At 48.7% G+C, this 16,904-nt stretch overlaps 1 protein-coding gene across 1 annotated transcript in view; it reads left to right on the top strand.

The window, feature by feature from the left end:
• Sptlc1 (serine palmitoyltransferase long chain base subunit 1) overlaps positions 1-13,103 on the top strand; it is a 43,437-nt gene extending 30,334 nt beyond the window's left edge. Inside the window, exons 9-15 of the mRNA XM_055595156.1 lie at positions 1,121-1,228; positions 2,152-2,247; positions 2,562-2,658; positions 3,860-3,914; positions 6,894-7,011; positions 10,245-10,318; positions 11,860-13,103. Of these exons, the coding sequence (XP_055451131.1) occupies positions 1,121-1,228; positions 2,152-2,247; positions 2,562-2,658; positions 3,860-3,914; positions 6,894-7,011; positions 10,245-10,318; positions 11,860-11,953 (642 nt within the window). The 3' untranslated portion in view covers positions 11,954-13,103. The remainder of the gene's footprint in view (positions 1-1,120; positions 1,229-2,151; positions 2,248-2,561; positions 2,659-3,859; positions 3,915-6,893; positions 7,012-10,244; positions 10,319-11,859) is intronic.
• The last annotated feature ends 3,801 nt before the right edge of the window (positions 13,104-16,904 follow it).

Below are 16,904 nucleotides of genomic sequence, written 5' to 3'. Positions count from 1 at the left end.
ACCCACCCATCTAACAGTGATGATCAGAAACAGAGCAAGTTCCAGGAAAGCCAGAGCTCCACAGAGAAACTCTGTTTAAAAAAAAAAAAACAAAACTGAAAAAGATTTTCATATAAGCCTGATGACAGAAAAACAAGCCATCCATGCTGTGCCTGCAATGTCTGTCCTAGTGCTGAGGGGACTCACAGGAGGATCAACATAAGTTTTAGGCCAGTGCAGGTTAGCCTGGGCTACAGAGTGAGATCCTGCTCTTAAAAAGTAAATTAATGAATAAAAGTCAGAGGAAAGCAGACTAAGGAGCTGTGATAATAAACATAAAACATTTTTTATATTCTAACATTTCTGTGGGTCCAGATTAAAACAACTGCTGAGAAAAAAATATATTTCCCAGGAGGTTTTACATATAGTCAGACAAACACTTAACAGAAGTTGTATGCCTGTGCACATACGTGTCTTAGCATCATGCTGCCTGTTACTAGCCTGGGTCGTTTAGATATAAAAAGACAGCTGCTTCTTAGTGTTCACTGTTCATGCATTCTGTGGCGGTGCCATGCGTAGCAACAGAGGGAAGGACAGCTTTTGCCCCTGGGAGCTCGGGACTTAGCTTGCTTGTATGTGGTTCTGTCTAGTTCATGTTGTTGATTCCTTCACACAGCCTTATAACTCGTGCTGCAGGCAGTTTCTCCAGTGCATATTTTTCCAGGAGGTATTTCTCAGCCTTCTGCATCTAAGAGTACTAAAAGACACATCAGCAGAGCCAGTGTGAACTGCAGCGTCTCTGGCCAAGGCTCTATGGTGTGAAAATGTACAGTGGTGCTATGAGAAGAGCACTTGGTCAGAGAACAGTGACCCTGCCTCAGCTGGGAGCACCCATTGGCAGGTAGCTCACTTGTGTCTTCACCACTCCACACATGAGTGACTGAAGGATGAATGGGTAGATGTTGATTTTGGAGTCACAGATTTCAACAAATAGGTAAAGTTGCAAATACGGAATTCAGAAATATTGAGGGTCACCTGTCAGTACTTTTACAAGTTTAATTTTTTTTTCTTCAAAACATATTCTATATGTTGCTAATAATGATAGTATTAAGTTTGGTTGTTTTTGTCTTTTTAACACTAGGTTAAACTAAAATACAAATATAAAGCAAGAATCTTTTTGGAGGAAAGCCTTTCATTTGGAGTCCTTGGTGAACACGGGCGAGGAGTCACTGAGCACTATGGGATCAGTGTGAGTTCTCACTGGGGAAGCTCCCCCTGTAAGAAACCTGTTCATAGAAAGAACTGTTTCCCATTTGGGCTCAGAGCTTTGATTTCTGGGTGGATCTGGTGAGCCCAATCAGGACGCCATCTTCCCTCTGGACTTGTTGCCAAGGATGGGGCTAGGGTGTTGAACTTGGTTTCCTGTGTCTCTTCTGGAAGCAGCTACTTTTGTATTACATTTCTGAAGATCACCAAGGATTGCCTCCGTAGCTGGGCATGGTAGCACATGCCTGCAGTTACAGCAGTTGGGAAACAGGCCTTCTTGAGCCAACAGAAAGACCCCACGCACAAACAGAAGTAATGAAAAGGACTTCCTTAGTCCTTTTAAAGACATTTTTAGTATCTAAAATTCTCCATATGATTTGAAGAAGTGCATACAATTGTACTTACATACGTACACACATATAACTGTGCCATATGTATGTGTGTTTGTGTAGGTGGCGGTATATGTGTCCATATTTGATGCATAATTTTGCCATGCATGCATGCTGTCAAAAAACCACAGAGAATGGCTTCAACAAAGCTACTAAAAGCCCCAAACAGTTGAATACCATTGGCCCAGTTCCTTTCCCCACATGGAAATGGAGCCAAAGTGGCCAAGTGCTCTGGGTTAAGCCCCTAGTGCCCCAGGCTGGAGATGGCTGCCCCGCCGACAACCCTGGGGTAGACTTGCAGGGTACCCTTCTTCCAGAATGAGATGTTATCTGCGCTCAGCACTGAACTGCCTCAGAGAAAGGAGGACAGAGTGCTACCTCATGCAGTTAAATGCATGGCGACAGCAACGGGTGCATGTGGGTAGGGCGGAGGTGACTGTGACTGTGCAAGCAGTCAGTGAGAACAACCCATCCTCAGAGGGGCTTGTCTGTGACGGGCGCTCTGCTCTTCCTGCAGATTGACGACATCGACCTTATCAGTGCTAACATGGAGAACGCGCTCGCATCTGTGGGGGGCTTCTGCTGCGGCCGCTCATTCGTGGTTGACCATCAGGTGACACTTCTCAGAAGTGACGCGCAGTCGCAGACCCTTGTCCCCACCGTTACTTCAGAATGCAGCTTCCATACAAGACTTAGCTCCTAGTTTATTGCACAGTTTTTATTTTAAAACCTGTTTTTAAAGGCTAGCTCAAAGTGTCTGCAGACATGCAGACTCCTCACCTCTTAAGAAAGCATCTTGGTCTTGTTATGAGAGTGGCGTAGCTCCCCTGGTGGTGCAGTGAGTGCTCTTGGGGTGGTGTGGGCATTTGGTGCCTTTGTACAGTCTCTCCAGAGAGAGAACACGTCTGTCCTTTTGTTTCTCCATAGCGGCTCTCTGGCCAAGGATACTGCTTTTCAGCCTCATTGCCTCCCCTGCTGGCTGCGGCCGCCATGGAAGCCCTCAATATCATGGAGGAAAATCCAGGTATGGCCATGTAAAGGCTTGTTCTATTGGCTGTGATAGCATCTTGCTTTCTGGAAGATTTAGCCAAAGAAGATTATTTACCAGACAGAAGTCTAAATTACTTTAGAAATCAAGTGTCCTTAATACAAAAACCAGTATCTGAATTTTAAGTGGGTGTTTAAAATTCAACAGGTGGTCCATGAAATGCCACAAAGTCTAAAACACCAAGATTCAAACCACGCCTCATCCCAGCATTTCAGATGGGTAAACTCGCTCCTGCCTGACATTGTGGGGCAGTGGCAGTGGAGAAGCTGCCCCTGCCGCGGGACTGTGTGTCGGGCTTTAACTCTGAGCATGGGGCTAGGAAAGGTGGGGACCTGGGTCAATGCCATCATTTGGCTTCTAGCATTTGGAAAGTTAGCTGAAGTGAACTGAGCCTTACTGGATGTTGTTTTCCCCTTCAGCATTTGATGTGTCAACTAATCCATGCTAACCTGTTTGTCAGCAAACAACTTTTTACTTTGCCATAAAAAGTTAACTGAGAGCTTAGGGAGAGGCCTTTTACTGCAACAGTGCAGCCTTAAAACCAAAGAGTGGGCTGGCAAGATGGCTCGGCAGGTAAAGGCGCGTGCCACGTAGCCTGGGTTAGATCCCCAGAACCCACACACCGGTGGTGGAACACCATCTCTACAACATTGTCCTCTGACCGCCGCACGTGTGCAGTGGTGCATGACCCCACCCCAGTGCACACTAATAACGAGTAAACTTAAGTGACAGGAAGGGAGAGGCCTTACCTGGCTGGCACTCCTGAATCCCCAGCAGTGTCAGTTCACGAGGTCAGATATGTGTCTCATGCTTTCCCTGAATAGAAGGGAAACATCGCAGAAAATCTCTGTGCTGCCCACTGGCTTTGGGTTAAGAGCTGAGCAGGAAGTGTGTGCCCTGTGATCTCAGCTGAGCCTGTGTAACTCTTGAGGAGGCCAGGAGCTTGCATTTGGTTCAGAAGCCATCATCTTTGCTCACGCTGACAATAAGCAGCACAGTGGGAAGGAGCCAGTGATGACATCAGGTAGAGCCCAGGCCTGAAGGTGTGTACCGCTGAGAGTGCTCACACCCACAACATTCCCAGCACTTCCAAGTAAGGGGCTGGACAGTTCGGGGATTCAGGAGCTGCTACAGACAAGTGTCCTGAAGTACCATCAAGCTCTCTTTTTCTGTGCAGGCATTTTTGCAGTTTTGAAGGAAAAATGCCAGCACATCCATACATCTCTACAAGGGTAAGTGTCCTGGCTTGTGGCCAGAATAACATGCGTCAGTCCCACACTTGGCGGCAGGGCAGTTCGCAGCTGTATGGGCTCTGATCCCTTCAACCACATTGCAACCACCAAAGCAAAAACTCGGTCCATGCAGCTCTGAGTACAGTGGACCCCACTGCTTGCCAGTGTCTTAATAACGAGGTCTTATTTTTCTAGAAGTTGCATAGCGTGTTAGTGGGCAGCGTGCTGACCAGGAGGCTAACCCTGTAGCTGCTACCTCGGATGACCCAGTGGACGTAGTCAGCCTGTCCGCAGATAGAGCAGGCGCTGTGTGCTGTGTACTGGGCAGGCCTGCTCCTGCTCTCCATGCTGCCCTTAGTAATGCGACATGGAAAGAAGAGAAATTGAAGTTAGTCATCAGTGTTCTTCTAAGAAAGAAAAACTCTTACAGCTGCGTTTTGGTGCTCCAGGAAATGGTCTCACGTTGTTGGAGATCTTTCCTTTTGCTTCCTAAGGCGATAGCGTGCTCTGGATTTAGTGAAGGGAGAACCAGCAGGGTCTTCCAGAAGTTTGTCTGCTGGATGAATAAGACAGAACCATGGCTAATCCAAAGCTTCAGTCTGAGGGACTGGATGAAGTAGCAAATTAGGGACTGGCTAGAACCGTGGGTAGGTTCAGTGCACGGTATGTGACAAGCTTCAGCCGCCCATCAGACATTGGCTGGAGAGCAGCCTTGGATTCCCAAGTTGATGTTTCAAAGTCTGGGCCAGGAGAGATGGTTTGAGCCATCAGCACATGGGTAGCATTGAAAGCATTTCTGACTAGAGGGCAGGAACCAGCTGAGGAGGAGGAGTGACCAGTGACGAAGAGCCTCCTCCTTTGTGTCTGAGGTTGGGTTTGGGAAAGTCATCTGCCTGCTGTTTGCCTCCATCATCATGGCCTGAAGACCTGCACTGTGTGTGTAGATGGTATACAGCTGACTCTTCCTGAACTACAGGGTGGAGGCCATGGCTTACTTGTTGATGGCTCGGAGCCTAGGACCAAGCCCAGGGCTTGGTATTTACCTGTCTGGGTAAGGTGAAGTGTTTGCCAAGTATGTGAAAGGCTTGGAATCAAAGCCCCTCAGTTTCTGAACTAAAACTACAACTGTGTTCATCTGGTCTTAGCACAGACGTAGGTGGTCTGTTTTGTTCCTTCCTCCCAGCCTGCTCTACCCCTGCACGACTCTTCTGCTTAGAGCACACACTAGGTTAGTCCCTGGTGCCTTGTGGATATTGAGGGAAAGCTGGGTCCTTTGAGATGCTGTTTGAAATCATAATTTTTAAAATTTTTCTCAAGGGAAACATCACCTAAGAAGTTGATACTGCTCCCTGCACCCATTCAGGACTCAGAGCAGATAGGTCTTGAGAGGGTGTGGCTTAGTTTCTGCTGAAAACCAGCACAGGTTACCCCCACATGGCAGATGCCCTGGGTTTCTTAGGCTATAAACGCAGACCCTACCTCGCTCTGTGGAGAAAACCTAATGTTTTGAATTACTTCAAATAAAGAAGATACAACTAAGTAATGTTTGGGGGTGGCTTGTAAACCAGTTAAGGTTAGCTGCCAGCACCTCACCTAGTACCAGTTATAAGCTGCTCGTCACTGTACTAGAAAGCTTGAGGCCATTAACTGATATAATTGGAACGGTGGTTTTCTTCACAGTTTTGGTGCTTCGAACCCATGGTTCTCTGAGAATTCTGGACAAACCCAAGGAACAGAAAGAGGCTTTAGATGCACAGTGCCATTTGGGGGTACATACCTGTACTCAGGACTTTCGCCTCCTAGAGTGTATGACACCTGCCAGTAGTGCTCCTGGGCCCTGACCAGTGGTGACGTTCATCTAGGCCACAGCAGCAGGCACTAAAAGCTTGTTGAATCCTAAGGTGGGAACATTCCTGCTGCTGATCAGATACCCATTTCATTGTTTCATCCTGAGGGAAACCTGGGCCTAAGAACAAGGAGCTGAGAGAAACCAGCCAAGCTGAACCAGGTAGCCCAGTCTCAAAGTCATATGTCACACCTGTGTGTTCAGAGAAGGTAGGCAAGAGTGAGCCTGGCTGAGTGCCGCTCATGCTGCAGCCCTTTGTCTCTAACAGTCCTTTCAAAAGACAAGATTTTCCCTAGAGCAGTCTGTCTTCTTTCTTAGCATAGCAGATTTCTCTGTGTTGATCTAAGAAAATGTTAATCCACTTGAGATTTAATGCAAATCACACAGGTAAGACAATTATGTCACCTAAACTTAATGTTGATAGTCAGAATATAATGTTGTTAGTCAAAATACAGTGTTATTATGTCACATTCCTATGGTACTCAGAAACCTAGATAATAAGCTAGGAGTCAAGATGGTACATAGGCCTGAAGGAAACAAACAATGCAAATCATAAGAACCCTGCCATAAGTGGGTCCCAAGGGAGGCCCCTGCACAAAGGCAACATGATCTGAAACTCCTCATGGACAGCTTTCCTGGGAACAAAAGAGCAGTGTATATCAGGTGAAGAGATGGGAGGGCCAGGCCCAGGGGGGGAGGGGCCTGTGAGAGGGGTGAGCATGTAGGGCAAGCAGCAGGGATGCCCAGACTCCCATGGGAGACTGGAAAGGAGAGACTGCAGCATCCCAGGAAAAGGAGTCTTCTTCCCTGTGCCCATGCAAACAGCTTAACAGGCATTTCCTGGACTGACAGGCACCACAAAACACATTGCTTCTCAAGATGGAATCCCAGCATGTAGTGGGATGTTCCTGTTTCCATCCCCAGTTCTGCTGTTAGTTCAGTGGGCCTTGACAGGGCTATTTATTTCTTTATTTCTTATTCCAGTGTTTTATCTATGGCATTGGGACCGAACCCAGGGCCTCACATGCTAGGCAAGCATGCCGCCCTGACCCAAGCCCTGCCCTGCCAGTTATGCTGGGTGGGACTTCTGTGAGCCTGCAGTGTGCTCATGTCCTATGTGTTTGTTTCTCCAGCATTTCTGGTTTAAAAGTAGTGGGGGAGTCCCTTTCCCCAGCGCTTCACCTCCAGCTGGAAGAGAGCACAGGGTCCCGGGAGAAGGATATGAAGCTGCTCCAGGAAGTCGTAGATCGCGTAAGTGTGCAGTTGTGCACTCGGCGGCCTCTCCACCCTCGCTCACCTCACTTTCAGGAACACCTCCCTCCTCCAAAAGGTGGGGTATGCCTCTGCTCACCACACCAAGGCAGTGGTTGTCTACCGCTGCTGGCCCTCCTGGCCAGCCCCGCTGAGCTAGCTCTCGGGGTGCCTGGGGCAGCCTGAAGGCCTTCTCTCCCCTTGCATCAGCTCATCTCTGAAGTTGGAGACCTGCTGCAGCGTTGACTATTCCTGTGCCCAGCTTCTTTTGAGCAGCCCTGAAGAACATTCACCCACTCACCTTTTTGAGACAAGGTCTGGCTCTATCACCAAGCTGGCCTGGAACTCCCTGTCTAGCCGGGCTGGACTTCCAACTCACTCATTGGCCATCCTACCCAGCCTCCTGAGGGCTGGAATTGCAGGTGTGAGCCACCATTCCTTACTGAATCTCTGTCTTAATTTTACTTGCTACTGCTAAGTTGTTGGCTCTGCACTCCGCTGGGTAGTTGTGTGGCCACCCTCCCAGCAGTAGCTGCCTCTTCAGAGGACCCCCGCCCTTCTTCCAGGCTCTTGCCCTCTCTGGGCAGAAATCCAGTGTGCTGCAGCACTGGGGATACATGCCTGGGGCCATGCAGCCTCGCACGGAACCTGGCACCAGCCTTTCGTGCCTTTGAGGAGTAAACACCACTCCACTTTTGCCCTGAGACAATACCACCTTAAAATAAATAAAATGCCTGGCACCTGCCCCCTCCCCATCCCTGTGGCATGCCTGGAGGGCACCTGTTGGTCACATGATATTCGGTGTGAAACTGGTATGTGAAGACCTTGTGGTTTGTCGGCTGGGCCATTCTTCGCCCTGCCCTGTTTGAATTGTGTGATCTGGAGAGAGTCTGTGGAGGACTGACTGCACACAGCACAGAGGCTCGTGGGATCTACTGTATTCAAACAGACAAACAACCCGAAACAGCCTCAATGGCTTACCCCAGATATGTACAGACGTGAAAGTAAGCTGTGCTTAGGTGAAAAACAGACACGCTCAGAACCAACTAAACGCACAAAGAGCTCAGGGTGACTGCATCGTGTCCGCATGGTTGCTGAGTCTGCTGCTGGCAGCAGGACTGTGCTCTTTGGTAGGTCCACACCAGTGAGCAGGGTGTAGAAGCTCTACAAAAGCTGTGTCTGTGTTGGGGCCCATGAAAGGAGGCTGTTTGCTGTCTCCCCTGATGGTACAATGCCCTGTGGTTGCAGTGATCTTCATGCCAGTATATCTGCTCTCTTTCACCCCACTCTGTTCTTTTGCCTTAGCACTGTGAAATGCTGTTCAGAGACCCAAGGCTCACGTGCAGGCAATAGACAGGAACAGACGGCATACACAACATTCTCAGAGCAAAACCTAAAGAGAGATGGCTCAGTGTCTTAGTTACTTTTCTATTGCTGGGATAAACCATGACCAAGACAGCGTTGTTTAATTTCAGCTTACCATTTCAGAGAGTTAGAGTCCATGATGGTGGAGGAAAGGCATAGTGACAGCAACAGTCGTGAAGTCACATCTTGATCCACAAGTAGGAGGCAGCGAGCACACTGACACTAGCAGGAGGCTTTTGAAGCCGCAGAGCCTGCCCTGGTGACATGCCTTCCCCAGGAAGACCACACCTTCTGATCCTTCCCGAACAGCTCCAGCAGCTGGGGGCTGAGTACTCCAATAGATGAGCCTGTGGGGCTCTTCTCATTCAAGCTACCACCTTTACTAAGTCGATAAGGCACGTGGGAAACTCAGGCCCTGTGGAGCTCAAGAACGCACTTTTTTTCTCTTTTTAAGCCGGTCATAACAGCATATACTTCTGATCTCAACATTGGACAAATTGGCCTACGTGGTAAACATCAGGCCAGTGAGAGAGCCTGTCTCAAAAAGATGAACGGAGCCTGAGGAGCAACAGCCGGGTTGTCCTCTGGCTTACACATGCACACAAATGTGCACACACGGGAGCCAAATAATAAAGACATAAGCCCGCGAATACGTCACAGTCCCAAGCTCATGTCCAGTCTGCACTCTCCTGTGTCACTGGCCATCTTGGTTAATCATCCTGAGAAATCCAACATGGGGACCAAGTGCCTTACAGCTTCTTCGCAGCACCCTGCCCCACACTCCTGTTCTCTGTAGTTAGAGAAAGGGCATCGGGGTATGATAACTCTTCCTCTCTATGCAGACCTGAGAACTTCTGCCATGTTTATGTTGCATTGCCTCCCAGGGCCCTGTCTTCACAAACAGCCCTGGTTTGTGATGTCTCGGAGCCAGCCAGGCCAGATGTTGGGGGCCAGTACACTTCCAGGTTCCCTTTCTGGATCTGGAGTGAGTTTTGCACCTGTGCTGCTGCCTTCCTCAGAGCTTATAGCCGCTTCTTTTGGGGCTGCTGCTTCTGCTGGGGGTTGAGATAGTCATTCTTTTCCTTTGTGCGCCTTGCTGTGCGCTGTGCATCGTGTGTACACTTACAGGCGCATGCGCACCTACAGTAAATACAGTCGCACAACTCTTAGAAGTTAGCGGTTCGGCTGCTTTGCCGTATTCACAGGGCTCTGCAGCTGCTACTGTCCAGTCCCCAAACTTGTTACATGCAAAGGGAAATCTGTGTAAGCTGTTGCCCTGCTCAAGGTTCTGGGCGTCCCATATTCCAGCGGAGAGCTTTTCGGTGATAGTCGGCAGGTGCTTAATGCATAGAAGTGCTCAGGACAGTCTTTGTCAGCACCAGACTCTGCTGCCTGCACCTTGCCCACATGGAACCACGGAAGGTCTCGCTGTCACTGTGCTCAGACAACTGCTGTCTGATACAGTCCTGCCAACACTGTCAGCGCACAGGGCTTTGCTCCCAGCCTCCTGTGTCCTCTTTCTGCGTTGCCTGATGTGGTAGGCTCGAGCTGCCTATAGCTGTGGAACTGAAAACTGGCTCAAAGTGTGGAGAATCCAATTTGCAGTGTCTAGGGAGGCTAACTCACTCTCTCTAGTGTTCAGACATCACATCGGCTCTGTAACCATGAGACTGCATAGCCCAGTTGCCCACCATCACAGGAAGGTCTGGGATCCAAAAGAAGGGTTCGGCTGGAGGGTACAGTGAGGCCAGAAAACTTTGTCTCCTAGACCTTTAAGTGGAAATATGAGTGACAGGTACTTTCGAGGACATGGTATCTGGCCACTGTGGTCTAAGCCTCAATAGTTAACATCCCCTTTCTCCCTGCAGTGCATGAGCAAGGGCATCGCATTGACCCAGGCACGCTACTTGGACAAGGAAGAGAAGTGCCTTCCTCCTCCCAGGTTGGTTAACATTAAAGTACAATAGCACCTTCTTTACGCTCTTTGAAATGTGGTATGTCGAGGGGACTTGAAAGATTGCAGGGTAAGAATGCCCTCAAAGCACAGTGCGTAGCCTGGGTTCATGTCTTTACTCGATGGTTTTCATTTAACTGAACAGCCTTTCGGGACTGAGTGTCCTCCTGAGTGACTCAAAGGATCATCTGGTGACCCAAGAGTGTGCTGGTGAACTGTGCTATGGAGACACTCAAGAGAAGGGAGGAGCCTGGGTGTGGTCACCATGCTAGCTGTGCTAATGGGAGTCTGTGGACACCAAAGTACAACAGGATTGCACAGTAAAGGGCGGTAGGCGTGGATTCACAAATAGGCTGTTGAAATACTCGTCTTTGACCTCAAAGAGGAAGCGAGCACCCCAACCACCACACCCCTGGGTCAGAGGTCACAGAGGAGACTGGCATGATGCTAAGGCTTCATAAAGCAGGTGACACCCAGCCCTCCAAGTGCAGACAGTCCCCAGCTTCTGATGGTCTCCCTTCAGGCTTACCCTGAGGGGAAAGCACACCCGTAGAGCACTCAGCTGCTCGTTTAATAGAGTCTGAGAGCGTGTCCTAGTCAGTTTGTTGTAAGTCACTTTCCCACCTTGCCCTCCGGGACTCCGGGACTCTGGCTGAGTGCAGTGGGTAAACGGGCTTAAGTGGATTGCATTTGTAGAAGATTTGTTGGGGTGTGGTCCCACATGAGGCCAAGTAGTATCTGCTCAAGAGGACCCTGGTGGGCACCCTGATCTCGAGCAGGTGAGAGAGATTCTAGTTTGCTGGGTGCACAGTGGATTGCACGTTGGAGCTCAGAGTATAAGATGCATGTGGTCTAGGGCATAGAGCTCCCTGACAGGTGGGTGTTCTCCCATGCAGAAGGCCAAATCGGAGCCAGGTGAGCTCACAGAGGTGGCTGCTCCAAATGCGTTAGGTTCCGCCCGTCCTTTCCTGCACCCACCATCTATGTGGTTCTGTGCCACCCTGTCAGAGCACAGGTTTAAGACAGGAGCTGACTGTTCTATCTTTGGCGACTGTGCCTAGTGCTTAAAGCCAGTGTTGGCTGAGGACAGAGGAGTGTTGCCTCACCAAACCTGTATCCTAAGAACTTGAAAATGTCTGCTTTGCTGCCTAATGCAGTCATTCATGTTCCCAGCTGAGTTTTTAAACAGGATCGGCCAGTCACTGGTGTGAGAAGTGGTGACTTTCTGATTTGGGCCCAAGACTGCCTAGGGCGGCAGATCGATGAGAGGGCTTGGTTTCCCAGCCTCAGTGGCTGCCCCAGACCAAACGCTCAGACAAGATGCAGGTGTGTGGGAATGGCCAGGAGGCATAGCTTCTGCCCAGGCCCACAGAGACTGTGCTAGGTTTGCAGGCCGCAGTTCCCTGCACAGCTGCTCCTTTCTGCTGCATGGTAGGAAACAGGCAGGAGCAAAGGTGGACTTCCTGCAAGGCGTAACGGTGTGCAGCGCCAGTGTGTGACCCCGTCTCGCTGTGCTTTGTCTTTCTCAGCATCAGGGTTGTGGTCACAGTGGAGCACACAGACGAAGAGTTGGAGAGGGCTGCGTCCACCATCAGAGAAGCGGCCCAGGCTGCGCTGCTTTAGGCTGCGGCCCAGTGCTTCCTGCCGCGTCACCTGCAGGCGGAACTGTGCAGAGACCTCCAGCTGGCCAGAGAGTAGGCTGCTGCCCAGTGTAGCTGTGGCTGGAGCGCACAGCCTCCAATGGATGGTTTTTATAAGGCAGGAGCTGACTTTAGAGGACAACAGATGACAGCAAATCACTGCTGTTTACACTGTGCCATGTGGTCTGTCGGGATGCTTCACTCTCTGTCATTTATATTTGCTTTTCTTTCACTGGAGCTTCGGTTTCCCCTCTGCGTCTGTGGGAATGATCCAATGTGCACCCCTCCATATTCTGTTGCACCAAGAGGAGCTCTCCGTGTGCCACAGTGACTGGGAGGCTGGTTCGACTGTGACTTCCCGAACCCCGCAGGTAGAGCGCAGGGGTGGCTGCTGCGCGGAGAAATCTCTGTGCATTATAGATGCCACTTAACATATTTGATCATAGATCTTTATATGCACTAGTTACTATGTGGTCATTTCTAATCTGAGCTTCACTAACAGAAAATAGTCATACTTCTCCCTAAGCAATAATCTGAGTCAAACGTTATTTTATTTTTGGGTAATTGACTTTACACTTTTTATATAGTCTCTAGTCGGTTTTAGGTAGAGGGTTATTATTCTGGTCCCCAAATACAAATCATGCCCTTGGTATTTTTGAATATGTCAGATGTCCGTTTTCATGGTGGTTTTGTCCAGGAGCATAGACGTGTGGGCTTTTTCTAAGCTGAGAAAAATGAGAACTGTGTTCTTTTCACTTTATAAATTCCAGATGCCCCAGCAAGATAGGACTGCTATAAAAGCAGTTCCAAGCTGCACACTGGCTGCCGTTCTCCTCAGCCAGCATATTGGGTGGTGTAAAGGCTTGTGATATGTGCCACGGAGTGTGTACATGGAAGGCCGTTATGCCTTCTCTTTTTGCACAGGCAGAGGAATTGGGTCATTTAAACGTCGTTTTATGATGTGCATTTGTGTCAACGGTAGATCGGCATTTTAAGTGATCTGTGACATTTTTAATGTTTCTATTTCATACGTGCCTTGTGATTGCTGCTGCTGTGAGGGTCCTGTTGGGGAGAAGTCTGTTTTGTTTTCGTTTTTAATGAAATAAACCTCCAACAGCTTACATTCCTGAAAATGAGTCTGTTTGTATAGCAACTTGCTCAGCTCAGCAGCCTCTCAATCTTAACCTTTTACAAATCTAAGGCAGTGTTCTTTTTGCATGTGTGTGTGTGTGTGTGTGTTTTTTGTTGTTGTTTTAGAACATAATTTAATTTGTTAGTCCCTTCTCCCTGCCCAACCAAAGAGTATGTACTATCTCAAAATTCATAGGTTCGTACTAATTTAAACATTGCTGGTTAGGACTGTAAACATGCCAGAGCGAGGGTGAGACTTGGTTCAGTGGAGAGGGCTTGCCTACCCAGCACACGCCCTGGGTTTGGTCCTCAGCGAGGGAAGAAAGCCTGGTTGATGACAGGGACACAAAGCTGTCAAGAAGTTTACAGAAGGCCAGTTAATTCTGTGTTCTGGGAAGAAGAGCCCAACAGTGACCCACTCAGTTACTGCCTGCCACTTCCCGTTGGGTCACATGAAAACAGCCTAAGTCCCTCACCTCGGGGCCTACACAGTTCCAACATGAAGTTCAAGTTCAGGATCCTTGTAGGCCCTAGGTCAGGCCCAGTTATTGTGTGAGCTTCTGGGGGGACTGAACAGACATCAGTCCACTTCAGACAAGATGCCACCAAGAGACCAAAGGAATAGTTCACTCTCATCTAGCCTGGTAAACCAATGACTCTATTGCTGTTACCTATGGGCACTTGGCAAACTAGGAAAATGTGATCTGCTTTTATACCCTCACGGAGAACCAGGGCCTTATGAGCCCAGGCCCACCTCCATGACAGACTGACTGTTAAAGACACGATTCTCTGTGGTCTCGTTTTGTCAGTCACAGCTGCTGAGGCTTCAAGAGAACAATGACCATGTCATTTATGGGAACATCACATTCACTAACACACACGTTAGTTCTTCAAGAAGGAAAGGAAAGAAAGTGATACAACAGTGAAAAGTTACAGGATAACCTAAAAACTCAAGCTCACAAAAGGCCAGCATTCAGATGAGACTGAGTTCTCCCTGAAGGAGCGGGGCAAAGAGGCATTGAGGTGAAGTATTCAGGGTACCCAAATGAAAATTTTGTCTGTCAAGAATTCCCTATCCAGCCAAACCGTCAGTGATGAGTGAACGTAAGAGCCTTCCCAGAAAAAGACATGAGCAAGCCTGCCTCGTAGTAAGTACTAAGAGCATCTTAGTGTGCAAGGAAATGGTACCAGGTGGTAAATCAAATTCCAACAGATAAATGGCAAGTGTGGGGCAATGAGGCCTGCGCAGAAGTTAGCGCCCGAGAGGGTTTAATGTGGTGTAGAGAGCTAAAACAACGCCGGGCTTCCGTGTCAAGTCTTCTGTTGACTCTGTGATCTTCATTCTAATTGCTTTTTTATACCTAAACCTACTTTGGATTAATATTAACTTAGTTTGATAAAATAGAGAAAACCCTTCAACATAGCTCCCGCCTTCAGGCCATAATGGTTCTTTTTATTACAAATTCTGTAATCAAAAAAAACATCAAAGAAAAATGAGTAGTTAAGAATAGAATATTGGTTAAAATTAAAAAATGAAATGAAAATACAAGTTAAACCCCCAATTGAAACAGTAACGTAATATATAAATCAAAACCCACAAGCCAAAACCAAGAGGCCAGAAAACAAACTCCCTATGTTCAGGTTAAAGTGGACCAATGTCAGCTTCTGAGGTTAACACCATCCATGTCTGTCAGAACCAAAGTCTGAGCAATTGCTCCCCAGCTGAATATAGCGTGAGCATGTACATGCCGTGTGAGGAGACCCCGCCCCAGGCAGCACTGTGTGACAGCAAGTCTGCAGCTGCTCCCAGTGGCTTCTGGTGAGGTCACAGCAAGGATGGACCAGTCACACAGTCACAACTAGTAATGAGATCTTCCAGTTCTTGTGGCTGTTACCAAATCCTGGGTTGACAGGAAGCAACATAAGAAATTAAGGACTGTGCTTATTTTGGCTGTGCTTTGAGAGGGCAGGGGTGGCGAGGCTCAGGTGGCAGCACTCGAAGGCGGGGTGGTGGCTCCTGGTTTCGCTGTATTGACAATCTGTAGGGCCTCCAGCCAGGCCACACATCCATGCATTTCTCAGCTTAAAACAGCCCTTCCCAAGTGGACCTAGGGTCCAAACACAGGAGACCATGCAGGATGTTTCACATTTGACTTGTGACAAAGACATTTTCCACATAATAATCAGCAATAGTAACAGTGATAGTGGAGATCCAGGAAACTTGGTGTTCTCTGGATTACAGCCACTGGCATTTACTTGGCAGGAAGTGAGCGGAGGGTGCTTCAGCGGCCTTACGAGCGGTGCCATAAAATTCTACAACAGCATTTGGCTTTCACAGAGCTCGCGATCTGTGCTTTAAACTTAGACTGCTGGGCTTAAAGAGTGTGGTCCCTCACACTGAGATGTAACACAATGCTCTGTTTCCAAGGCATGTGAGGAACACCTGGGTCCTCAGAGAAGAGGCTTCATCACAACTTCCCCCTTAGTTCCTCTTCAGAAACCCAGATTCCTGAAGCCAGTGACTGCATGTGTTCACAATGAGCAAGAAACACCTAGCAGTCCAGAGCTCATCGACACAAGAGCCGTCCTTCTTATGGGAATGGGAAGGAAAGCCCTTTCTCCCTACTCCCCAGCAAAATGCCTTGGTTTGTGTCATTTATAAACCACAGAAATTTCTTGTACTGCAGAAATTTGGCCAGTCAAGACTGGGCTACCAAGGGGGTGAAAGGAGAGTACCATCTCTCTCTAACATAGCAGTCTGTGGCCCAAAGGCAGCCAAGGGAAGTTCTGAGCTCAGGAGCAGAATCCTTAGCACTGTTCTAAACTTAGCATCTTCCCTCATCACCATGCACCCCAAGGACTCATCACCTCCTCAAGGCCCCACCCACTAATACTGCTGCAGTAGGGTTGAAAGTTCAACACGGACCTGGAGAGACATATGCTCATTCCTGAAGCCCAAGCTAGAGCAGGATTGCCCTAGATGTGCCCAGCCTGAGCGTCCTTCAGAGGTGGAGGCAGTTCAAGGTCATCCTTATCTGCACAGCCAGTTCTAGACTAGTCTGTTCCATGAGACCCTGTCTCAATCCAGAAAGTAAAGTAACAGTAGAGCGCAGTGTGCTGTGTGTGACACAGTACAATAAAGCCCTCAGGGCTTTTAGTTTCTGAATGATTCCCGTCACTAGTGTATAAAAAAAGCTCGTCAATTGTTGATACTGGGCCCAAGAGTGCGCACACACACACACACACACACACACACACGAGTGTGACATCAGCAACTGAGGAGTGTGGTTCTGAGCTTCCATGTTCTTGAGTTACACTGTAGCTTTCTTTAAGAGGTGGGGGTGGGAGAGTGAGGGGTGGGGGCAGCGTGAAGCCAGAAAAGAGTGTCGTGGAATTCAAGCAGAGACTGGAACTCTGGTCCTCTGCAAGAAAAGCAAGCGCCCCACTGAGCTGTGTCTCCAGCCTCATACGACTGACCAGCTGACTAGTCACCATTCTCGGTGCAGCACGACCCCACTGGTGAGAAGTGTGAATGGATGCAGCCTAAGGTAAGCAAGGCAATTATAAACCCAGCAGTGTCTGCGCCTGATTGTCTGTGATAGCGGGTTAAGAAATTCCGCCGTGAGATAGCCCAACACTCATTTCCAATTCTACAACAGGTACGCTGCACTAGTCTCAGGCTGTTTAAAGGTCTGTCCATCTACCACCTGTCTGTCTGTCTGTCTGGGCTTTTAGTTGTTTGTAGCAGCTGAATTAGTGTGTGTGTGTGTGTGTGTGTGTGTGTGTGTGTGTGTGTGTGTGTG

This window comes from Psammomys obesus, unplaced genomic scaffold (assembly GCF_907164565.1).
Source record: "Psammomys obesus unplaced genomic scaffold, mPsaObe1.curated_primary_1811, whole genome shotgun sequence".
NCBI lineage: Eukaryota > Metazoa > Chordata > Mammalia > Rodentia > Muridae > Psammomys > Psammomys obesus.
This window is presented reverse-complemented; position numbering and strand designations above follow the sequence as displayed.